General features: G+C 51.1%; 1 protein-coding gene and 1 long non-coding RNA gene across 3 annotated transcripts in view; one reads left to right on the top strand and one right to left on the bottom strand.

The window, feature by feature from the left end:
* Positions 1-25587, top strand: part of LOC144098283 (uncharacterized) — an 854931-nt gene that overhangs the window by 185624 nt on the left and 643720 nt on the right. The gene's annotated exons all lie outside the window — the stretch shown is intronic.
* LOC144098281 (nicotinamide N-methyltransferase-like) overlaps positions 18229-25587 on the bottom strand; it is a 197724-nt gene continuing 190365 nt past the window's right edge. The window contains exons 2-4 of the mRNA XM_077630792.1: positions 23086-23217; positions 21320-21527; positions 18229-18972 (exon numbers count right to left, since the gene is read on the bottom strand). Of these exons, the coding sequence (XP_077486918.1) occupies positions 18486-18972; positions 21320-21527; positions 23086-23217 (827 nt within the window). The 3' untranslated portion in view covers positions 18229-18485. The remainder of the gene's footprint in view (positions 18973-21319; positions 21528-23085; positions 23218-25587) is intronic.

Below are 25587 nucleotides of genomic sequence, written 5' to 3'. Positions count from 1 at the left end.
TAACTAGCTGGGGCATGAAAGGGAGGCTCGCTCTGCGCTGCACACCAGCGCGCACTACTCGCGGAAAGGACACTTCATCGAGCGCTGTGGCTCTACCAGAGATTGGTGACAGTTCTCGTGAGCAGGCCATGCCGAGCCCCGGGTCTCTTTACAGCAAAAGCTGTTGACGGAGGGATCCATGGCGTCGACCGTCAGCATCCGGTCAGGTGTAATCGCGTGGTCGTGCTCCCCTTGTGATGGGCCAGGTTGCCATGCAGTCCGTAAAAAGCCGCAGGCATGGCCGTAAGAGGCTGGCAGCAGCACGACAGCTTCCGCTCAGCTAATCGCGTTACGTAGCGGAATGTCAACACTCGGCAATTTTTCGTTCATTACAGAAAGTGAGTGTAATGCTTGCATGCCACATTTCCACCCACTTTCGCGCCCCATACCCTGTGGCAACAGTTATTCGTCTGTTCTGCAGATGTTGGGGAAGCTGCAGTGCCACACGGACAGAACAAATGAAGGAAAGGTACGCAGGAGGGAGATGGTGGCTTCCTGGCCCTGCCTACGGAGCTGGGATCTAGGAGCTCCCACCAATGCGGCGATGGCTCACCGGGTGTACAGTACTCACGGATTGAAATATGACATTCGGAGCGCGTGGCCGTCGCTTCATGGAGCGCCGCCCGTAGACGCTCATGGAACCAAGGTGGTGCATTGTGGTATGGCGCGAGAGGGAGAACATCTACAAAGCAGAATTGTTCCTTCCAGTAGCCAATGAGCCGGCCTGTGGCTTACCACATGCCTGCGTGGCACTGCAAGGCTAGCGCTCCGAATGTCCTATTTCAATCCGTGAGTACTGTACCTGCTGCTGAACCGTCGTCGTCGTTTCGGATGACGCGGTTGTTGTGACGCGCGTCTTGTCTGTCAAGTCTCTTTCAACTCTTCTACCGTTTGCACGTGGCAGCGATTGCGGCTCAGCTCCAGCCAATGGACAGGCCCGTGCACTTTTCATTCTTCCTTCAGTCGCAACAACAGCACAGCGCTGCACCGTTTGTCTCTCCGCTCGTGTGTCAGCTTATCTATAGACAGGTCGCTATACGACAGTAAGGCCACTGCATGCACTGCAGTCACGCAGAGCGCGCATTGTATACACTACTGCACACCCGCAAAATGAGAGGATGGGACGCGTCCATGCTATCCGGGTAGATAGGGACATGATAAAGTAAGAACAAAAAAGCAGCGTCGATGGAATGCAGACACTTTACTGAATCTGCATCCAGCATTTCGTGTGTGTATCCGGGCGTACATTCATTTATTTTTTTCAATGGCAGTCACCAAATATTACTCAATCTGATATCAGCACCTTTATTCAGAGTGCGCTGTAGAATGCCGTCCACCTGCCTACTCCAGGAACTTTGTTCTAATTCTCAAAAGCACGCAGAATGCACCGGTTAGAGGCTGCACAAGGATAATCGCTCAAGCTCTCTGTGTACTATGCAGAGAAAAACATATTTGCTCATGATCTAGCTTCCCGCTTTCAGCTTGTTGCAGCGTGCTCAGTATGGTCGCTCCAAGTCTGTGGTATCTGTGGCTGGTGCGCTCAAGGTCGTATTGCTATGTAATTCATATCGCACGTTCGATGCTTGAGAATGATGGTGCTCGGTGAGTTGCTCTTGCGCAAGTTTTTCTTGTCATCGTTGCGACAAGGTGCGCCAGTGTTTTCTGTTTCCATTCCTGCAGCCGCTTGCGATTATTCCGGCATTGCTGCGAGGGTTGACCACAAAGCTGCAGCTTTCGAGACGCGTTTGCTGCACGAGGTTGTCCGCTATACGCTTTGTTTCTTGCGCGTTGAACCACTTTGCTTCGGCAGAGAGTTTTGTGAGTTTTCGTGCGCCACGAGTAAACTCTAAAAATCGAAACAATCCTGGTAACGTGTGTGGGGTACGACGCCTTCTCTTTTTAGAGTCGTAAGCTGGGATGAAGAATTACACCTGCACCTCCTTGTGCACTAGGTTTGGGATAGCGGGCCTGCTCGGTAATCGCAGATGTCCACTCTGGGAATGGACGTGATTTGAAGCTGTCGCTCCCTCTCAGGCTGTAGTGGTCGAGCAATGCAAGCCACGGCCGGCAGCCAACGGGACCCCGGGCGCGAACAACGGGACGCTCGTGGGCTGCGGCTGCTCTCGTTCGTGGCCGACTCGCGCAGCGACCCAGTGGGTGCAGTGCAGTGCAGTGCAGGTTCCCGATGGGAGCGTTTTCTCGCTTCTCCGAGTAGGGACCGCGACATGGCTGCGCTTACTTACGGGACACCAATGGCAGGTGCACCCACAACAATGAAGAGGTAGCTTATCTGCAGCTGCGGAAGACATGCATTGCACCATTAGGTCGGCATATCGCGACTGAGAGCTGTCTCGTCATGCTGCGCACTCGCTTAATTCGCACCGAGTTTCGGGACTCCCCACGAGATTATAAATATACAGTGGCGTTGATTTAAGCTCGTGAAAGCGTTTTTTTTTTTTTTACATTGACGCACTTGAGCGCTAAGTGAAGACTGCAGCGTGATTTTCCTGGGGCACGCCTGAGTTGGACGACACGGGCGCAGTCAGAATGCAGTGGCCCCAAAATAGGTTTCTGTCGGTCTCGCCTACTGCAGCCTCCCATAGCCAAGCTTGTGCATGTAAGCGGCGCCGCTATCCCCAGGCCACGCTGTTCTCCTCACCGCGGTTCCTCCAGCAGCGCCGGGCCCGTGTCCGCCTTGCTCGTCATTCGCTCCATCGCTGCGGTGCCGCAGGCCGGTGGCTCCGAAGCGGCTGCGCAAGCACGCACTATGGGGAAGATGCGCTTCCCTTCTTCCATTAGCTGCAAGGGTGTTTTCACCCTTGCCGCTGCAGTCACAGCTTCAAAGATGGCGCTGTTGAATATAGCCTGGCGGGGTTTGTCTGGTTGTGCAAAATCTAGCTTAGCTCAGACCGAGGGCTGATGACCAGCGCTGTCTCCCCTCCTGCAGTAAGCTAGCGTTCTCGTACCGAGTTTTCTTCCATATACGCTTCTTGACACGTGCAGTGGCTCTTTGGCTACAGTCGAACTGCGTAGCAGCTTATTCGTTTCACAGCGAGAAAGTATGTACGCGCCGGAAGGGGCTACCTTCCCTTTTAGTTATAGCCTCGTTCTACGCATTGTCAGTCTGCCGTGGTTGATGAGAAATGGTTTGGCGTTCTTTAGTGTGCAGGTCTTTCTCGCGTGTTAATTCCAACCGTCCGACTGCTGTCTGTCGGTGTATATCTGCTGCTGTCCGGCCTCTGCTGCTCGTTTTGCGGTGCGCGCGATTCGCGTTGAGCACAACGCGTGCATGGCCAGTAACGGGAGCAGTCCGTGTCGACAGGCGGCGCGGTCGTGTGCTCTTGAGGGAGTCACTGCATTTGCCAGTTCCCGCAGCCGAAGTGCACAAACTCGCGTGGTAACTTGACTTGAGCCTCCCTCGCCTCCAAGCGATCTATAGGCCGTGTGTCAAGTGGGCATGAATTGCGAACTGCTCTAACGCGGCTGCACTCTTCCGACAGAGCCCAGTTCTTTTCGCACTTTCCTCGGAACGTTCAGGGGCATTTTATTACCCGGAGTTCAATATCCCTGAGCCAACATCGTGCAGGCGTCGGGTCCCCACCAGTGTATAGCTGGGCGCGGCTCCCGAGAGCCCACACACCTCCTCGGTCTCAGGATCCGGCTGGCAGCCACGTGTGTGCCTTGCGCAAGCAGCGCGGCTGTTCTCGTTGGCCACTCCGGTCCCATCAGTCAACGGCCTCGCAAAGCCGGCCGAAAGAAGAGCCGCTCTCTCCGACCTTCTTCTTCGTCCTCCTCCGCATGCGTGCAAGCACCCCCTTTCTGCTCGCGCTTCCATCGCGGCTCTCTCTTCCCCTCCGGAGACCGTGCACCGGCGCTGCCGCCGAGTGAAGGCTTCGACAGCTGTCCCACACCGCTGCTGGAGAGAGAGAAAAAAAAAAAAAAGCTAGCGGCAAGTTGGGGTGTTTTCCCCTGGAATGCTCTCGGCGTGCCAGGGCGGGGGAGGAGGGGGGTGGGGATGCGTTTGCCCGGGTCTGTCGCCGCCAGCGTGTCTGTACCAGCATCCCCTCCCCCCGCTCATGTTTTACGCTCGGCAGGCTGATTCAAAGAGTGGGCAACAGAAGTCCGCGGAAACGAAACAAGACGTGGTGCTGAGAATTGCTAAGCTGAGGTAGTGGTGCAAAAGCACCAAGAACGGTAATCACTCGATACACAGACAGATAAACCTTAAAGGGGCCATGACAGAATATTTTCACGCATACCCTGCTTATCGCATTTAATTCTCAACACGTTAAATTAAAGATCCCCCAAGTATCACTTGATTCTGTACGGTAAATATTTTTAAAATGAGTTTTCTCCGTTTCTTCTGCGAACTGCTTGCTGGTCTGGCAACCTCTGATCGCTGACGTCACAGGGGCATACCCGCCCCGCGTCGTCTCCTGCGCGCTGTTGAGGTGCTTGCATGCACACCGCAGACGGCGGTTGCTCGAAAAGTTTTCTTTTTTTAGCTTATCGAAATAACATGCATTTTCTGTGGTTTCTTTTCGGAAGCCTTCAGCTTAGTGCGCGAGCTGAGTGATCCTTGGGAAAGCGGACTTGCTTGATGGCGCCCGTTTTGTGATTGTCGAGGAAACAGAAATCTATGGACCCCTGCTTTATTATTTGCGCTCAAAAACATGTTATTTTTATGTTATGAGTGTGGTCTCTTTTGAGCATTCAAGTGCTCCCGTATGTGAAAAGCGGCACGTGCCATGCATGCCTCCGCTGATATGCGCCGTGAAAGCCGCGGCGTTTTGTAGCTGGCTACCAATTTCTTGTCCGTTATTCATCGGCTCGATAATTAAACTCAAATTATCACAAGGTGGCATTAGAGTAGCCTTGAAGCACGAAAGGAGGAGGGAAAAGTGCCGAGTCAGACGACTTCCCCGCTACATGTGTGCATTTGTAAGTCGAACATGCATTCCCTTCGGCTCGCAGAACCCTTTTGCAGGAACCAAGCCGCTTGCAAAACTCTACGCGACTCGAATTCTTTCACTGCCCGCACCGATGAATAGTCGCGGCCGTCTAAATCAGTGCTTGAAAATAATAGTACATCTTTTAGCGTTTACTGTGCGTGTGCATTGTGGCCCAGGAATGCGACCATTACGATAAATGCAGCCCCGCACTGGGGTTGTTACAAAGCTGTGCGCAAATAGTACTGCTCGTTTGCGTGGCATAAAGCGCAAGGTGGGCTCTCATAATCTTAAATATTACGCAGTATTGCTCACAAATTGTAGTTTTACTCATTTACACACTATGATAACACTGCAATAATTAAGCGCCACTGATGCTATATCGCCTACTTGGGAAACGCTTCGCGTAGGACTGGCGCTTCCCGCTTAATTGTATCTGCTTCCTCTTATGTCAATAATATATGATTTTTAACCGCTTTAGCTAAAGATACGTTCGGACATTACTTGAATTGATGAAAACCACCAGATTTGTTGTCCACAGTCGACGCCAACGGCTGCTGCCGGCTGCCTTCAGCACATGCTGTTAAGACCGGATCACATATCGACACTTCCCCCTTATTCTACTCGAGCCTTGCGATGTAGGCAGTCGTCGCTTTGAGGGGACTGTAGCCAAAACTACGCTCGACAGCTATTTTCAGGCGCTAAAACTTGTGAATTCGCTCTCCGCAATCGCCGCAATCGCACACACGAATCCTGCGTACTCGCTAAGCCTCGTCACGAAAGGGGCCGGCGGTCCACTGTCGACCGAGATTCAAGAATCTGGCAAGAGTTCCCCGCTGATTAGTAAGAAAGGGCGAAGATATGAAATGCAACCGCTCGTTTCGCTTTTTTCGATATGGGTAAGGTTAGACAAGCGCTGTTTCTCGGGCCGTCTATTCACCGGGCGTGAAGCCTTCGCTCGGCCGCACAAGGCCAGGCGACGGCGGCACCGTCGTGCGTCGTTTTCTGCCCGTGTCGCTTGCCTCGCCGATAGGTTCTATGCGCAGGTACCGATTAAAAGCACATCTTCGCTGGTGCACGCACATCGCGTATGTCGCCGTGCTAGCATGATCAGGTCCAATAAGTTTTAAAGTTCTTAAGTTTATAGAATGTCATACCAACTATAGGCCCCCACCACACTCTGCCAGTTCCCACTAAGTTCATTCTATACACTACTGCGATACGGGGTCGTTGGTCGTGCTGGCGTCGTCGTCGGCCTAGCGTGACAGACCGGTGCGTCAGCGACGGCATTTGCATACCGACCGGCCAACTGATCGCCGATCGCCGTCGCATCGGCCTAGTGTGACCTATATTGAAGAATAACTGCGTTACTGTTGTTAACGGTTTTGCGGCACCAATCACTCATATATGGGGGACGACTGCTACTTCGATCGCCCACGAAAGCACAGGGGGGGAATGGGACCCCGCTGCGCGCATTGCAGCAACGAGAGCAGACAACGTTGCTCCGTGTAGGCCCTAGTGACGTCACGAGAGCATTCAATATGGCGGTCGCTGCCGGTGGGAGGAGTTCCCCGTTTTCAATTTTGATCGCATTTCTTTGGAATACACAGCGCGTCCAAGGCAGCCAAATTTCGGAAACTGAATCATAAGCTCTTGTATTAGTTACTGAACCACAATACTGCAATATGAAGAACGACCATGGCATGGCCCCTTTAAACCAAGCTTCCAGGACAGCGCTCCTAAGAGCTGCTATGAACTCAGAGGCCGAAATTCTGATGTGCATGTATACTGTATACGCACAGTATGGGGAAGGGGCCTCTAGGAACACCACTAGCCGACAATGTTCCTGGGTACTAGGTGCACGCCACCATGGCCACAGCATGTGCGCCCTACCGGAGTGAAATGACTGCACAACACCTCTCGCGGAGACGCACAATACGATGATCGCACGCGCAGGGGAAGACTGCGTATTCCAGACTGCATTTTGGCGGAGGTGATGTAACAGCGCTTCAGACGGCACACACAGAACGAGACACACAATTGCGCTGACTATAGCAACTAAGTGATTTATTGCAACATGTGAGGCAGCGTGCAAAAGAAACATGGACAGCTAAAATAACCAGAAAAGCCGCACAACCGGGAGGAATTATTCAGCCTCAATGATATAGAAATGCATATTCTTGTGCGATATATATCGACGGGCTGCTGATACACGTGTCACTAGTTTTGTGTATTTTGTAGACCTCGGAAATGAGCCTCGAGGTCTCGTCTTTACATCTGGCGATGACAGCTGTCCGATGCAAAATGGATTCACAATTTTCGGCCCACTCGGAGATTGTCAAGCGCGGGATCGCAAAAGCATGCATAAAAGCCGCGTTGGCAGAGGTCACGTGCGCGTTGTAAATATGCGCACTGCCATGTTAACACGTTCCCTTGCGGTACGAAGTGCGCATGCTCATGCTTGTGCCTGTCCTTATATAAGCAGCCCCTTGTCTGACAATAAACACTCTTTGTTCCCTGCCTCCCGACCGTTCACATGGTGTCAGAAGTGGGGCGGCGACGCGTTTCGCAAGCCGCGTTCACCGCTGTCCTTCCCCGCCCCCTCGTCCAGCTGCACCCCTAGTACACTCCACAGAAAGACGTATGGCGTCGACGGTTCTTCCACCGCCAAAGCCACTGGAAAGTACGGGTGACGCTTACCAGAACTGGACCATCTGGAAAAGTGAGTTTACTCTGTTTTCTACGGCGACCGGACTAAGGAAGCGGCGTGAAGAAGTTCAGTCAGCAACACTTCTTGTCCCAATTGGTGAAGAAGCAAGGCGGGTGTTCTGTACCTTCACATTCGCAAATGAGGGCGAAAAGCGAGACCTCGATAAGCTGATTGAAAAATTCGAGGCCCGCTACAAACCAGCGAAGAATTTAACGTTCAACGAGTTTTGTTTCGGCTCCCGAGATCAACACGAGGGCGAATCTTTCAACGAGTGGCTAATCGATGTCCGAACTCTTGCTCGCTAGTGCGAATTCAGAGAGCTGGAGGACAGACTACTGCGCAGTCGAATAATCGTAGGAGTTAAGACACAAGGACCTGCAGCAGAAACCTCTGTCTGAAAATCCGTCGTATGACAAAACAGCGGAAATATGCCGAGCGAGGGAACAAGCGAAGGAGCACTTTAACGAGATCAGAGAGGCAGAAAAGCAAGCGCTACAGATGAGGCCAAAGTACATGCCATGAAATCGAAAGTTAGCCTCGGAATTTGCCCAAACTGCTGTTTAACAGAAAAGCACAGGGCCCTGCTCAAGACAAGCGCTGTAACAAGTGTGGCGGCCGAAACTACTTCGCGCGTGCGTGTCGTCAACCAGAAGCGGGACAGAGGGGCCAAGCATGCAAAATAAAACAGGTCGAAATGGCAGAGGAGGATGGCTATTTCCTTCAAACCCTGGGAGTCGTTGCAATTGATGGCCACGACCGCTGGTGAGCGACTGTCGACATCGCAGGTTCCGCCATACGCTGCAAAATTGATGCCGGAGCCAACGGTTGCCTCATGCCCGAAGCGACACTCAGAAACATAACTACGAAGCCAGCACAAGACTGCTGCTCTGCGCTACGGTCGTTTTTCGGGCACATAGAAAAGGCGACGAAGAAGATTGAGCCGCCAGTACAGCGCAGTCTACCACGGCGCTATTCTTTATCCTGAAACAAGCAGTTCCTGTTACATTGAGTGGCAAGGTGGCTGAACGCTTAGGGCCGACTGGCCGCATAAACACCGTGGACGCTTTGGAAACTAAGGAAATAGTAGAAAGTTTTGAAGATGTTTTCCAGGGGCTGGGAGAAATCAAAGACGTGGCCTACCACATGGACCTGAAGCTCGAGGTGTCGTCAAGCCAGCGCGACGAATCGCCATCGCCTTTCAGGAGCGCGTCCGAGCTGAGCTGGACCGGATGGAGCACGACGGCGTCGTTGCTAAGGTAACAGAACCGACTTCCTGGTCTAGTCACATGGTTGTGGTAGTAAAGAAAGAAAAAGTACGCATATGCTTGGGCCCGTCTGACTTAAATAAGGCACTCCTGAGAGGGGGCTACCACATGCCGACGTTAGAAGATATTCTACCGCGGCTGCATGGAGCGAAATTCTTTTCTACTCTGGATGCATGGTCAGGATTCTGGCAGATTAAGTTGGACGAGCCGAGCTCCGGCTTATGCACTATGACCACGCCGTATACGGGAGATACAGATTCCTGCGCATGCCTTTCGGCATCGCTTCCGCGCCGGAAATTTTTCAGCGGGTGATGTACTAGAGGGCTTGAGGAGCGTTGCCGTCGTTATGGACGACATATTGGTTTGGGGACAGTCGCGAGAGCAGCACGACAGAAATTTAGTAGCTTTGTTGTCCGGGTGTAGACAACACAACCTGAAGCTCAATAAGAACAAGTGCAATTTCCTCCAGCCCAGAGTCCGCTACATGGGCCACATTCTGACTCCAAAGGGGCTGTGCCTGGAACGAGCAGAGTCGAAGACATCATGCAAGTTCCGCCACCACAAAATCGTAAGGAACTGCAAGTTTTCCTCGGCATGATCAACTTCGTGGCGCGGTTTGTCCCTAACATATCCACGTTGTCAGCGCCGCTTCGCGAGCTGTTGAAAAAGGACGTCGCGTGGGTCTGGACATACCAGCAAGATAGCATGCAGATTTCGTAAGCTTCGAGCGACCCTCACAAAGGCGCCAGTCCTTGCCTATTTTAACCAAAGAAAACCATTGACCTTGTCAGTAGACGCCAGTCAGCATCGAGTACGAGCCGTTCTTCTACAGGACGGGCAGCCAGTTGCCTACTCATCCCGTTCCCTAACGGAAGCACAGCAGCGCTACGCGCAGATCGAGAAGGAAGCATTGGCAATTGTTCATGGTTGCACAAAATTTCAAGGTTATATCTTCGGGCAGTCAGAGGTTACCATCGAGTCTTATCACAGGCCTCTGCAGTCTATATTCAAAAAGCCAATTTGCGAATGCCCGCTACGATTGCAGCGCACGAGGCTTGCTTTGCAAAGATTCCCAATCAGGGTGACGACGTTCAAGCCAGGAAAGGAGTTGTTTCTAGCTGAAGCGCTTTCTCGCTTCCCGAGTACTACGGAGCTAACTGACGAGACGGAACAAGTTCAATTCAGCGTTATTTCTTCGCTTCCTGTGTCAGACCAGCAGCTCGAGAGTATTCGGCACGAAACTAACAAAGACGCTAGTATGGCTGAACTGCGGCGTTGAGCACAGAATGGCCGGAAGCAAAGAACCCTGCGCAGCATGCCCTGCGTCCATACTGGGGTTACCGCAACGAGCTGCGCGTTGAGGAAGGCCTGCTGCTCATTCAGAACCAACCAAATAGTCATTCCTCCTGCCAAGGGACCGGAAATTCTGCGCTTGCTACACGCCGCACATGGAGGCGAAGAAAAAATGAAGACGAGAGCCGGAGAACTAATGTTCTGGCCCAGAATGAACGCAGACATCTCAGCTCTAATTCATGTGCAGCGTGCGAAAAGTACAAGCGCAGGAACACTATGCTGAGCCACGAGATACCAGGCCTGCCATGGCGAGTATACGAGGGTGTTGTTGCGGGCTAGTTGGTTTAACATTGCTGAAAAGGGAACAGCGCGAACACTGGACGGAGAGGAACGTACGACACAGGCGCTGACTTAGAGCTGATGTTTATTCCAAAGGTGCACACACATATAAATAGTCTCGCGGCAAGCTGTCAGCTGTGTGAACGTCAGGGGCAGTGTAAAGGGCCGGGTGAAAGCGATAAAATTTTAAAAGCTATAAAAGTTACAAAACTTTTAACAAGAAACGATGCCTGTGGGATGGGTGACATGAAAGAAAGCGAACAACAAGATGCAGGTGAAGGATGGAAGATGGGCATGCGGTTGTAAGTCACCAGATGTAAGTCAGCGCCTGTGTCGTACGTTCCTCTCTTCGTCCTGTGTTCGCGCTGTTTCCTTTTCAGCCATGGCGAGTAGTAGGGCTTGGTACTTTCCACCACGATGACCAGTCCTACATAATCCTCGTGGATTTCTAATCGCTTTTTTTTCGAGGTTCAAAAGCTACGCCAGACAACAGCGACAGCGATAAACAATGCGTGCATGCTCATCTTCGCTACTCCTGGAATCCCTGCAAAGCTGTGTAGTGATAACGCCCCACCTTTCAACAGCGCGTGCTTCCGCTCTTTTGCTGCGCAGCTCAGAATTAGGAAACATAACTTCAAGCCCGTACTATCCTCGTGGCAACGGCATGGCGGAGCGTGCACTGCAGGAGGCGGAAAAACTGCTGACGAAGTGTCCTTTCGCAACCCTGGAATTTTACAGCGCCCTGCAGGAATGGCGATACATGCCAAGGTACGAGCAACTGAATTCGCCCGTTCAAAGGTTGATGGGCCACGAAACAAAAACGCAGTTGCCGGTGCCACCACAATCCGTTCGCAATCGCCTCCAGGAAATAAGAGAAAAGGAGCGGATCTTCTGCAACCGGACGGCCAAGCGTCTACCGCATCTCCGCAGCGGGTCTCCAGTACCAGTGTACGACACCAAACGCAGAACCTGGTCTCCAGCTGTGGTTGTAGGCCCTGAGGCACACCTCGGTCGTACACCCCACTTACAGACAGCGGACAAGAGCTTCGGCGCGCCAGGGAGCATCTCAGTTCCAAAGAAATGCAACCTATACGTCAGACCCTGAAGCGACAGTTTCAGCGAAGTCGGTATCCCAGCCTGACCAGATGGCGGAGCTACAACCTGAGGACATCCTTCGTAGAAGTGACCGTCTGCGTAGACCGCCACAACGTTACCCCCTGCCAGAGAGACCACAGCATTAGGTCCCTGACATGAGAATTTGTAAACTCCCCCCCCCCCTTTTTTTCTCTTCGAAAAGATGTAAGTATGCGCACTGTTATGTTAACACGTGCCCTTACGGTACGAAGTGCGCATGCTCATGCTTGTACCTGTCATCATATAAGCAGCCCGTTGTCTGATAATAAACAGACTTTATTCCCTGCCTCCCGACTGTTCACACGCGCCAAGCTAAAGCTAGTTTCCACGCTCAGGTGAAGAGGCTAGCCTCTGCAGGATACCCTACGCAGATTGGCCAGTTTTAGTACAGACGTATGTAAAGGAATAGCATGAGCTAAAAATAGCGTGATGCGCACGCGCTGAACGCTAACAGAGACCAAGCTTTTGCGTACGTTAGGCTAGTGTGCACTAAAATTTGAGTTTAGCGTGCCTAGCCCTTATGAAATTAGCGTTTACAAGATGGCTGCGTCCAGGTCTCGGCGCTTCAAAGCGAATTCGTCGTTGGTACTGTGTTTTTAGCGTGTTCATGCCTGTAAATGCCGCATGGGGCTTTCGCTCTGCCTCTTCTCGCCTACAACACAAAGAATTTGCAATGAATTTACCCTGTTTTACTTTTTGTTCGGCGGCTGCGGCATCTTTAAGCCTAACAAGATGTGTAGTTTTAGAGTGGATCTCCATGGCTTGGATCCTTACACCCATGCGGCCGTGAAGAGGAGCCCGTCTCACCGTATCTGGGACGTTGCCGCTCCGAAGACAGTTCGGCCTTCGCAAGATGGCAGCCCACATGACAACAATTGGCAGAGAAAGCCCGCTCCTCGTCTGCGGTTTGTACTCGTGGATGATTTATTGCTCTTTCGGGAGGGGACCGAACGCGCGAACACGGTTAGGCTGACCTGGATACCGACCTGGTACGACTTGGCTCATCCTGGCTTACAAGAAAAAAAAGAAAATGTTTTATTTCAACACCAAATGTCGTTATTGTGGTTTGCATTCGTTTTTGCGTTCGTTAAACTAAATGCGCCGGTGTGACACACAACGTAACGTCCCACAAAGTGCTGTGTATAGCGGACATGTAGCGCTATACTAAATCCGTCCGTTGTGTCGAGCGTAGCGGCGTCCCTGCTTGTCGAATACAGACTCCAAAGGGACAAGCGCGCCAGTGCTGACCAGCCAGTCAAGAAGAAAACAGGGCATCCCGTTCGTGCACAGTCTCACGCAACCTGAAAAAAGATTGTGAGCAAAGTGGGCGGGAGGTAGCGCTGTTTTTCGTCCGGAATGAACTAGGTGGGCTGTACAAGGAGTGGTCGGAGCAGGAAGGAAAGAACTACCAGAAGTTCGTTGACCGCAGCGTTGGTGCGGTGCATAAGATTCCGACGTCATGCAGCCATTTTTACGCCAGTTAGACGAGGCGTTGCATGAAAAATCGACTGTGAGTACGCCAAAGATAGAGAACAAGTGACGCAGAAACCATCTAGCCGTACACTGTGCGGAGTACAAATATTGTGGAACGGTTTTGCATCGAACTCTTGTAAAGCACTGCTGGGAAAGTAGCCTGCCGACGAAGACTGAAGTCGACAAGTGACGGCATATCGCGACTCTTACTTTCTAATGATTACTTTACAGCGACAACTGTGTCGCTGGAAAATCGTGTCGTAGGCCGCGCAACCCATGCGCCCGGTTACTGTCGACGCCGCTGCGCTTGCATGGACTACCGTGCTTGACCGACTCTAGCCCGCGCTTCGCTTTTACTCCCACCCCCTGCCCAGAGTTGCTAAGCGCTCCGCTGAGGCCGCCAAATTTGGCATTACGACAAAGTTAAGCGTCCGGTAAATTATTTTGTGGTACGAATTACGCTTTCCCTGCCCAGAAGAGTTTGTCCTTTCGTCGGCTCGTCTATTTGCTGCAACCACAATCCTCACTGCGCAATAAACGATTCATCGCCGACGGCCAGTCACGAGGAAACGCCACCATGAGCTCCTTCCATGCGCGCAGTATTCGTCGTGCCCTCGAAGCCCCCACGGATGACTTGGCTGCGCCGCGCGATCGGGCAGCTGCACTCGGCTGTGCCTGGAAAGGAACGCCACCCTAATGGGCCACCGACGAACCAGTTCGCAGCCCTGCTTCGTGCACCCCGGCCCTTGGCTCTTCTCCGCTCTGGCGCTTGTCCGAGGAGGGAACCCGAGCGTGGCTCGCTCCTCTGTTGGAGCCGTGCCACGACGCGTGTCGTCACGGGCGGCTCCGTTCAGTCGCCGCGCGTGTTTATTTTGCCACGCGGCTTCGCCGAAGGGGAGGCGTTACCTCATACCGTCGTAACGCGAACGCAACGACGTGGACGACCAACTCTGAAATGGAAGGCAAACTGCAGAACCTCGCAAGAAAAGGAGAGGGCTCGGAGGGAGCTTGCACTGCGCCCGGAAGTGCTGAGCTCCGACTTAGTTCGGTTCGAAGGGCTGCATTGGGCCGCGTCGCTGAGTGCTTTGGAATATGGTGGCAATATGTCTCGACTCTAGGTCGGTCACAGCATTCTGGTACGAAAATAAGCAGTATTGGCTATTGAGAGCGCTACGATTTTAAAACGGCCTTGACCATCGGCAAACAGAGGACTTGATGGAATCCCTTTACCTTGCTGTGGCTGTGTGCGATATGGATATCGCAGTGCTCGTGTTCTACATAGTTGTGTGCAAAGTGGATTCCGGGCGAAGCAAGGATCTGACGATGTCACCCTTTAAGCATTGAGGCCACGTCGATGCCAGCGAGTTGATTGCATTCTGTTCAGGACTGTTACCTGCACTCACCCGCCGTTATTTCAATGTTCAGAGCGGACGCATGAACTCCTGAGACATCACCTGGTCAGTGCGCCTTGTATTGTTTCTATAGGACACGGCGAAGGTCTCTCACGATATCTTTATTTCGCCCAAACGAGCTCTGAGGCTAGTACAACCGGAACAAAACAGAGATCGTGTGAAAACGCCGAGTCGAGGCAAAGAGGACACCTTAGTTTCCACTCAGTTCCTATTCTGCTGCCTTTGTTGCGTCAGCAATGAGAGGGGGTATCCCTTAAAACGGCGGGTCCGGCTCGTGAAGTCGCATCGGCACCACTGGTCTCCCCACGAGCCACCTACTAAAAAATTGCCACCCTCCAGATTGCCTTCACCCACCAAAAAACCGGTGAAAGGAGCCCAGCTCCTCCTTACCAGTCGGAAGGCGACAAATGTAAAATCGAAACGAACGACCAGCGCTACTAACGCTCATTTGTCGCATAAAATACCGCATGATCGCCGGCCAGTTTTCTTTTTCACTCTTGAAACACGCGGCGGCGGCATTACAAAACTGAAGTGGTTCGAAAATATGCTCAATGTCTTTCATTGCAGGAATGCCTGCCACATCTTGACATACGATGGTCACTCGTAGGCATTCTTTCATTTGAAGAGTCCACGTGTTGGCGCGGCGACCGAACTCGTAACGTTATCTTTTTTAGACCTCAATTTATACTCCCTTTCGACATTTCCCCTCCGTCCGTCCAAAGAAGGATCTATTTGCACAGCTGCCTCCGCTTTCTTTTATCTCATTCTCGGCGTCTTGCTCCAAGCCCCGCGCGCTTGGCTCAGCGTAGCGCGATGTCGCCTTCTCCCGGGAGCTTTTCTTGGGCCGCTGCATTCTTGCCGTGCGGAGAGAATGGCTTTTGGCGCTGCTCTCGGCGGCAGGGCGTCGACACCGCCGGCTGAGGGATGGGCCCGAGGAGCGCCTGCGTTGGCTTTCTTCTTGAATGGAGCGGCATTTTGTTGAGATAGCCTCTCCTCCCTTAGCTATGAACTGCGGGAGAGCAACTAAGGCAAATGAAATCCGACACGCTAATGGGCACTAAAACGAAACTCGGGTTCTGGCTAGACTAGAAGTTGATTTGTAATGACGGCCGTCTGCCCAATAGCATCGACGGCTACGAATTTATCAAAATAAAGCAAAGTGCCGCGCTAGAAGGTTGCAGCAAGGTGTAGGGGGCTTAAACCATAAAAACAGGCTCTGCATTTACCCGCTGCTGTCTTCCATACTGGATCTCGAAGAAAACTTTTGGTGACGTCACTGGAGCAGCGTCTCCACGGTCCAGTTAGCCTTTTTTGTTCTACTATTGCTTTCTATCTCCGATGCCGTCGCATACTTCGTTTCCATAACGTGTTTCCACAGATCTTGCGTTTGAGCGAACGGGTTTTGCGGTGCACAATTTGGCTTTACGCACCCGCTGCAGCGTGGCCGGTGGGAGCTTGTGTGCAAGTGCGCCACTCGGGGTCGGCTGACAGAGAGCACGAAGGGAAACCTTAAGATGTCAGATGGAGTATGAAAACAAAGTTAGAAACTGTGTGACGGAGGGTAAAAGCGACATTTTTAGGAAACAATGGTGCACCATGTTGTGCAGTAACGGTGACAGAAGGCAGTTTCAGACTGCAGGTATACTCCAAGGGATATAGACCGCGCAGGTTTCGCCAGCTAGTCCCACATAAGACTCGGCGCAAAGGAGGCGCAGCAAGACATCGCAGGGATCTCGCAGATGCGAGGGGATTAAACGCGGCTTAATCGGATTGACATCATAAGCATTGCTCTGCGCCATTGGCTGGCCTACTTTCAGGGGCATCTGCTGCATCGTTCTTGAGCTCTATCCGATTAAAGAGCGCCGCCTGTTGGTAACCAGGTTGTTTTCTTTATCTCCGAAACTTGCGTATATTGTCCATTGGCGATAATGCATTTGCTCGACTGTCATTCTGCAGCGTGAAGCGGGCAGGTCACCGCACGCTCAAAGGCCTTCGAGATCCCGACAGAGCCATGTCCTCTTCCGTCGCCCAGATAGACTCCGTGACCGATTGTCGCGAATGTGCGCCTGTTGTGTGCGCTGCAAAGCATCCTTAAGCCCATGTTCATTATCATCATCATCACCGTCGTCATCATCATCATCAGCCTGACTACACCCACTGCGGGGCAAAGGCCTCTTTCATGTCTCTCCAATTAACCCGGTCCTTTGCCAGCTGCGCCCACCCTATGCCTGCCAACTTCTTAATCTCATCCGCCCACCTAACCTTCTGCCGCTCCCTGCTACACTTGCCTTCTCTTGGAATCCACTCCGTTATCCTTAAGGATCAGCGGTTACCCTTACGGACCAGCGGTTATCTTACCTTCGCATCACGTGCCCTGCCCAAGCCCATTTCTTCCTCTTCATTTCGACCAGGATGTCATTAACCCGCGTTTGTTCCCTCACCCACTCTGACCGCTTCCGGTCTCTTAACGTTACACCTATCATTTTTATTTCCATGGCTCGCTGCGTTGCCCTTAGCTTCAGCTGAACAGTTTTCGTTAGCCTCCACGTTTCTGCCCCGTAGGTGAGTATTATTTATTTGAACCTCAAGAGTCCCTGGCGGGACATTACATGAGGGGTGGGCGCAAGGACAGCGGTTAACAATGAATGTTACATGAGAATCATGACGATGACATGGCTTCCTCAACGGTAGTCTTGAAATGGGCTGGATCAGGGATTAGTGGTTAGTCGCAGGGAAGGTCATTCCAGTCGCGAGCTGTGTGGACAAAAAATGTGTACCGGTAGGATACAGCTGTTGTACACTTTTTCCATTGAGGGATATTGGTAGCCTGCTATTCATGATCTGAGAGAACCTGCCATATGCGCTCCACCCCATTCTTATCCTAATTATTTCCCTCTCATGGTCCGAATCAGCTGTAACTACCTGTCCCAAGTAGTATTCTTTGACTACTTCCGGCACCTCGCTTCCAATTGTGAACTGCTGTTTCCTTGCTAGGCTGTTCAACATTACTTTGGTTTTCAGGCATGTTAATTTTCAGACCCACCGTTTTGCTCTGCCTGTCTATATCATCGATCATGCTTTGTAATTCTTCTCGTGAGTGACTCAGCAAGGCAATGTCTTCAGCAAATCGCAGATTATTTAGGTATTCTCCATTAACTCCTATTCCAAGCTGTTCCCGATTCAGGCCTCGGAATACATCCTGTAAACAGGCGGTGAATAGCATTGGCGAGATCGTATCTCCTTGCCTAACGCGCTTCCTTATTGGAATTTTATTGCTGACTCTATGGAGGACTATGGTAGCTGTACAGTTGCTAACGAACGTAAGAAATTAACAGTTGGCAGTCAGCGCTCGTGTGTTGTCTGTTGTTTGTCCCGTCCTGATTTCGCTGTTTTGCAGTTGTGCAGGATGTTTCAGCTGCCATTGGCAACGGTAAATACGGATCCCAGTTTTCAACGTTAGTGGCGAGTTGATGCGGCGCGTCTATGAAAGCAAGATTTTCTAGCGTGCATCAGACAGTCACGGTTGGCGGAGGGCAGATCGCAAAGCAGTCGCGGGCTATTTTGGCGTGCCAGGTGATTTGTTAGCTCATACCCTAACTTGCTGGCATGAACATGCCAATTTTGCGACAGAGCATGCAAAGTCGAATCAAATCAGGTCAAAATTTATTGCCTAAAAATGAATACCAAGTCTATGCGTATGCACGCCAGGGTATAGATGCTGGTTGGCTGATAATTTACCGAGCGGTACCACGCGCCTCTATGTAACAGGATTCCAGCGTTTTTCAGCCCTCGTCGTCATAGCAAGCTAGGTTGGAATAGGATTCGCACTCTTCCAACGAAAATTTTTGCGATCCGCGTTCGCAAGACAAAATCAGTTGGCGCCAGAGGCGATCACCGATGAATCTACCGCCATGCCGTCCACTGCGGCCTTACTGGCCACCGTGACGTACGCCGAATCGTAGTCCAGGTACGGCCGCATGAAGGCGTGCGACTTCTCGGCCGCCCAGTGGTGCACAGTCAGACCGGCCCGAAGCAGAGAGTCCCTGATGGAGTCCTCGCAGGACACCAGCGATGGGAAGCGCTTGGTGCACAGCGTGTAGTACGGGTTTCCGGTCACGCCGCATGCCACCAGCATCCCGCCGGGCTTGAGCAGCGCGGCTAGGTTTCGGGTGGCGCACCGGTGGGCCGCCTGGTCCACCGACCCGCTGTCCAGACAGAGGCATGCGACCACGGCGTCGAACTGCGCTCCCCGGCGCCCGTCCAGGAACACGCCGGGCTCCGCGATGTTGCAGAGGGTCACGTCGCGCACTGCTCTGCGCGTCCTCGCGATGACAGCATCGGCGCCCTCCTTGAGGTTTCTGTAGTTGGCAGAGAGAGAACAGCAGTCAAGGCTGCCACAGATACCTTCCACGATCACACAAGAGCGGGTTACTGAAGCGATGCGGGTTTAGCCAGCAATGCTTAGAGATCGTCGTGATGGGCCAGACAGAAAATACTCGTGTATATACCCACCGCGAAACCTACAGAGCCGACTTATCGCAAGTTTTCGAAGCAAAAGTGATCACTTCCGAAACGCCATCCTTTTTTTTCGACAGGGGTCAGTGAGCAGTGAACTTTATCAACCTTGATTCGTGACCAGATGGCATGCTATGAAATCATCGACTGTAAAAAGTCATGCATCTAGTTATGTGGCGGCCAGTCGACGAATGCAGAGCATGACGGATGGTGGCATGATTCCATGGCCACAGGCCCAGCGCAAGCGCCCCGTCCGAGCCCCTGCTTGCATCTTGGTCGGTAGAGTCTACCGAAGAGGATGACAGGCTCCGAAGCTGTGTTAGCTTGGTTAGATTTTGTTGACGCGCATTCTAATGGTTGGTTTATGGGGTTTAACGCTCCAAAGCGATTCAGGCTTAGGGACGCCGTAGTGAAGGGCTCCGGATGATTTCGACCACCTGGTGTTCTTTAAACTGCACTGACATCGCACAGTAAGCTGGGTCGGAAAATTAACACGCAGAAAACCAAAGTAATGCTCAACAGTCTAGCAAGGGAACAGCAGTTCACAATTGGCAGCGAGGGGCTGGGAGTGGTAAAGGAATACTTAGGGCAGGTAGTGACAGCTGATCCGGATCATGAGAGGGAAATAACTAGAAGGATAAGAATGGGGTGGAGCGCATATGGCAGGTTCTCTCAGATCATGAATAGCAGGTTGCCAATATCCCTCAAGAGAAAAGTGTCCAACAGTTGTATCTTACCGGTACTCACCTACGGGGCAGAAACGTGGAGGCTAACGAAAAGGGTTCAGCGTAAGTTAAAGACAGCACTGCGAGCCATGGAAAGAAAAAATTCAGAGGGGCACTTTGTTTCCCTAAAGTGCGGTGAGGCGAAAGCCTTTAGCGTGGTGCTGATGCTTGTGTCACTGATGTGTGGTCGAGATGCTAATTAAGTACGCAATTGTTTGTGAATCTTAAATACTGGAGACACTGGAGGGCGTTTGGGAGGCATCCGTCTGATTCGACACCTTTCCGCAAACACTCTCCAGCGTCCTAGACAAGGAGAACTAGTACATACGCGTTGGAAGGAAGTAGCGTAGTTATTAGCACGCTGGGCTGCAGAGCGGAGGGATATGAATTCGAATCTCATCGTGCACAAAGATTTTTTTGTCTTATCGAGTTGCTGGAAGTAACGGACGCCGGACGGACGGAAGAATGAGCCATTTCAGGCTTTCGCCTTAAAATGGAAGGTGTAACATTAAGAGACCGGAAGCGGGCAGAGTTGGCGAGGGAGCAAATGTGGGGTTAATGGCATCCTAGTTGAAATCAAGAGGAAGAAATTGGCTTGGGCAGGGCATGTAATGCGAAGGCAAGATAACCGCTGGTCCTTAAGAGTAACGGAGTGGATTCCAAGAGAAAGTAAGCGTAGCAGGGGGTGGCAGAAAGATAGGTGGGCGGATGAGATTAAGAAGTTTACAGGCAAAGGGTGGATGCAGCTGGCAAAGGACAGGGTTAATTGGAGACATGGGAGAGGCCTTTGCTCTGCAGTCGGTGTAGTCAGGCTGATGGTGATGATGATGATGACATCGCACAGCACACGGGCCTCTAGAATTTCGCCAACATCAAATTCGACCGCCGCGGCTGGGATCGAACCCGCGTCTTTCGCGTCAGCAGCCGAGCGCCATTACCACTGGGCCTACACACTAATGTAGGGACGTTTTTTTGCGCACCTTTCTCTTTCCCGTCCAGAACTTTTTGATAGCTTGAATAAATTATATACGGAAATGCTGAAAGGCAAGTAAACGTCGACGTCGTGAAACAGAGTTGTACTCGGGCAAGTATAAGATATCAAAGCGAAGCTTGAGATTTGATTGCCGTAAGTGCCGAAAGCCCTCCTATAGCTTATTGGAACTGGAGAAAGTTTCATCCCGTTGGGGGCCTGACCAGACACGACCCCCCCCCCTTTTTTTTTTTGATGCGGATCAGTTGCCGACGAAACAGTGGGAGGCCAATCCCGCCTGTACATAAACTTACCACCGCCACCACCGGCATTCCTTTTGAACGGACCAATCGGGGAATTTCGTCCAGGTTATCGGCGGGGTTTTGGTGTGGCAACTCTAATGGTGTCGCATTAAAACAGAACGAGCCCAATGACAGCTGTCAGGTCCCGACAGGAGCGCTCGAGCGTTGCTGCGTAGCGACGTAGCTGCTTTACCGGGCTCCCTCTTGGGCGGCCTGTCGCTCGGCGAACAGCGTCCAGTCCTTGGCATCGGGCGCCGCGTCCAGCCACTTGCGCACCTCGCGCACGTTGGCCGGCACCAGGTCGGCCATCACGATGCGCTCGAAGGCCACCGAGGCGGCCATCGCCGTGTACACGGTGGGGCCGCAGCCAACCTCCAGCAGGTCGCCGCCACCCGACAGCGCTGCAGCGAGAGGCAAGAGTTGGCCAACTACGCTCGCTCGAGATAGACTGCGCCGAAAGCAGTATATATCTGTGTGTCTGCACGCGCCCTTCTGTGGGACGCGATGGTTGAGAACAAAAAAACGCAACGCAGGGTGGTTACCACTCTAACGCGAGATTCACGGGCAGCTGTCTGCGGGACGCGATCTGTACAACGTTCTTTATACACCTAATATTTGTTCCGTCTAATGTAGTGCGCGTGTCGTCACTGCGCTCGGACCACTGAGCGTGACGCGTTGCAGTGACGTCATGCGTGACGTCATATCATGCTGTTTAATCACCGTGGCGCGGTGTTTACGCCGAAGCCGCAGAACACAGAAACGTACACGTATACTAAGCTTGTTCTGAATCTTGAATTAAAGTCCGCGGTGCCTATTTTCGCGACAGTTGTGTGGACAGTTGTGCGGCTCAGTAATGTGAGGCTTTGTGGAGCGGTAATCTTCATGAAGGAACTTTCCGGTAGGAAGCACACAGCTTTCACTCCCACATTTATACCTTCCCTTCCCTTGCGGCGTGGTTCGGATGTCCACTGATATATATGAGACAATTACTGCACCATTTCCTTTTCCCCATAACAAAATTTCGCTTCTTTCTTACTTTTCGCTATTACAGATGCTCTGAAAGCAGTACGCTGTTGTTAAAGTGGCCTTATAGTCACTTCTCACGCTAGGTCGTTGTCGTGCGCTTGCTTCAACGTTGTCCTGCTGCATTCAGTTATTTCGGTATCTCTGCACAATTCCCGCTGTGCCGATCAGGCTCATCTCTCTGATGGACTCTTTTAGACACAACTTCACTCGACGTGCTGGAATTAGCTTCACTGTTGCTGCTTGCTTCGGGCGAAGGGCCACCGCCGCTTTTGCATGCAGCGGCGTAGGCCACGGCTCCAGCAGTGGAGTTGTGTGTTCATGCTGACATATTTTACTGTGCTTTACATAAGGTTTAGAACGAAATGCGAGGAGACCCTGTCTCTAAAAATAGTGTAGCATCGACCTAAAACTATTTTTATGCATCAGTGCAACCAACAGGCTCTGTTTGAACCGTTTCTTCACTCTCGAAATGGTAAACTTTGTGGGACGTCATAATTTTTGTTCGCCATTAACTTCAGCAGCAGCATTCTAACGCGACCGCGTTAAGGCACTGCAGCAAATCCGGCGTCGTCGACGTCGTTGTGAGGGAATGGTGGGCCACCCTAGGTGGACCGCCTATGTAACGTGACCCTGTGACGTCATCACACAGGACAGAGAGCAAACTGCCTACCGTGGCAGTTCAAGTAATGACGATGTTGCACGGGAAGAGCAGTCTGGGTCTCGCAAGCTCCGCCAGTGGCAGCGCCTGCCATCGCGGCGCAATGGCGCATTGCTTAACCGCTGCACCACTCGGCCAGGAGGGGTATGAGCACTCCCGGGGATCTATGAATGTAAAGTGGTGGATGCTCTTAAGGCGGAGCTTGTGTGTCGGATACCCTCCAGCTTTTACGTAGTTCAGTCCAAACACGCGCGACCACGCGTGGTGCGCCGTACCTGACTTGAAGATGGTGTGTAGTTCTTTCCGGATGAAATCCAGAACGGGCAGAATCTTGATCGAGTGGGCCGGGTAGTTGTCCGGCGAGAACTCGCTTCGTATCTTGTCCACCAGAGATTGCTGGTCCATGTCTGTGCGCAAAATTATGACAGCGTACAAAAACGGTCATCCGATGAACTTGTTTTTCTTGGCTGAATTCGTAATGTCACCTACAGAGAAATTAATTCAGCCCTGATGGCCCAGGTACATAAATAGATATACCTTCATTTCTGAGTCGTGTGACGCCTATATGATTCGCTTGACAACGGAATGCACCGTTTTCGTACAGGAAAAAGCGCCAGCGGGGGAGTACGGAAAAAAAAAAAAAACAGCCGGTGTACATAGCTAGTCATTGGTCAATATTTTTTTGCAAGAACAACATTAAGTATTTAAAGCTGAAATAACATAAACGATACACAGTGAACATAAATACACGAACACACATTTAAAAATATATTATCAGAAGATATACAACAAATCAAAGTGCATAACCAAGCCTTCAAGACTGGATATGCGAATCAAAAAAGTTCGGAATTTGAAAGCGGAACATGAGAGGGTCGTAATTCTTTCGAGAGGCACATATCAGATGACGCTGGTTCGTGTCGGAGGAGATTTAGTTTTAGGCGGAAAGCTAGCCAACTTATAAAAAAAGTGTGGTGATTTCTTCAGTATCTGTCATAGCACTGATTAAACAATACAATATAGAGTTGAGATAGGGTTGTTATTTTCGGCGATGAAAAAAACAGGTTTGGTATCAGCATAAAGCGGAACGTTTTCAATGGTACGGACGGCCTTCATCTGTATTTTGTACAAGAAATTTTGTGTTTCAAAATGTTATTGTGCCCCACACCAAGTAACAATATAGTAGAGGTTTGACAGAAACAGTGCTGTGTAACGTGAATGTCTGCTTTGAAATGGTAATAAAAAACGCGTCTTGAATGCGATACCTGTTTATTTAGCGAGCTTCTTAGCAATAGTACCAACATGCAAGTCCTATGACATGCTACATGCGAAGTCACGCCTAGGCTCTTTGCTGAGGAAGCTATTTCAGTGCATATATATTGAACCAAATGCTTATATTTTTGTCTGAAAAAAAAGAAGCTTATTTTTGTTGCGTCAGTTTTAACCAAGAAATGCTTTTAGCCCCGTTGTCGGCGCGCCGCGAGCAGGACGGAGGCAGGTGACTGCGGGCGAACCAAAACGAAGTTTGCCGGAACTGTCCGTTCGCCCGCAGCAGTGTCTGCGTTCAGCGGCTGCTGCGAAGCAGCGCATGCGTCAACAACTGCGTCTCTGGAATGAGCTACGCCGGTTACTGCGCGTGCGATACAGTTAGCTAACTAAAAACCGGGCAGAGGAGCGCTTTCTACAGTCATTTCATCCACATTAGGCCTGTGTCCGTATAGTTCAGCATGGTACTGAGTCGCCTCCCGGCAATGCCACAGTGCTTAAGAATAAGAATTTATTTTCCCATAAGTTCCATAGGAAGGGGCGTAGAAAAAGCTGCACGCGTCAGATTGAAAAACCAACCACCCCTGGTTATACATGGCAGCATTGGCAAAGAGACATATGATATTTGTGGGCAGTGACTTATCAGCAGTACAAGCTATTCGCAGAGTAGAACAGCAATTTTTTTAGGAAATGCAACAAAAAACGCACTGAAATACATAGGATATAATATGGGATGAAAATAAAGAAACACCTATGTATGAAAAAAAGAAGCCAGACACTCGTGCGTTGAAAAAAAAGCATGCTCATTCAAACAAACCTGTACACCAGATGGAAAAAGTAAATTATTTCCAAGAAATGACTCTTCTAAGTTGTTTTAATGATAATCGCGATACGTCGACATGTTGTGCGTCAATTTTGTTTAGAAGGCGCGGTAATGTATTTAATATGCTTTGTAAGTCAGAGTTTGTTGCACACGTGGGAGCATTCCAGAGTTGAACTTTTCGACTTCGGTAGATTGCGTGTGAGATTAGCAAGACTGCGTAGGCTATCATGATTTCTTACGGCGTAATTTGCATACCTCTCCATTAGTCATCACACAATTGAACAATTCTGACCATGTCGTATTTTTCGAACAAGTGAACCGTGTGAGCCCTAAAATAAAGATTGCAAAATGGATCGCAAAGCACGTTTTTGGAGAGCAAAAATATGATTTTTTATTTACTGTAGTGGTTGTTCCCAGACCAACTGGGCATAGTTTAAATATGATATAAATAACGATGTATACAGCACTTACTTAACTTTAGTCGGCACCGACTAATGGTGCCGGTTCATAACGCCTATAGTTTTTGATTACCTAGTTATTACAGCATTTACATGGTTGTCCCAACTAAGTTGGCAGTTAAAATGAACCCCCAGTACCTTTATACTTTCGACAATTTCTATCCTTTCGCTTCCAAGCTGGACATAGGGTGCAAACACTACGTCTTTACTCCGTGCTCTAAATAAAACTGCTT

Source organism: Amblyomma americanum, chromosome 7 (assembly GCF_052857255.1).
Source record: "Amblyomma americanum isolate KBUSLIRL-KWMA chromosome 7, ASM5285725v1, whole genome shotgun sequence".
NCBI classification, from domain to species: Eukaryota; Metazoa; Arthropoda; class Arachnida; order Ixodida; family Ixodidae; genus Amblyomma; species Amblyomma americanum.
Note: the sequence above shows the minus strand (reverse complement) of the source record. Positions and strands in the feature narration are given on the sequence as shown.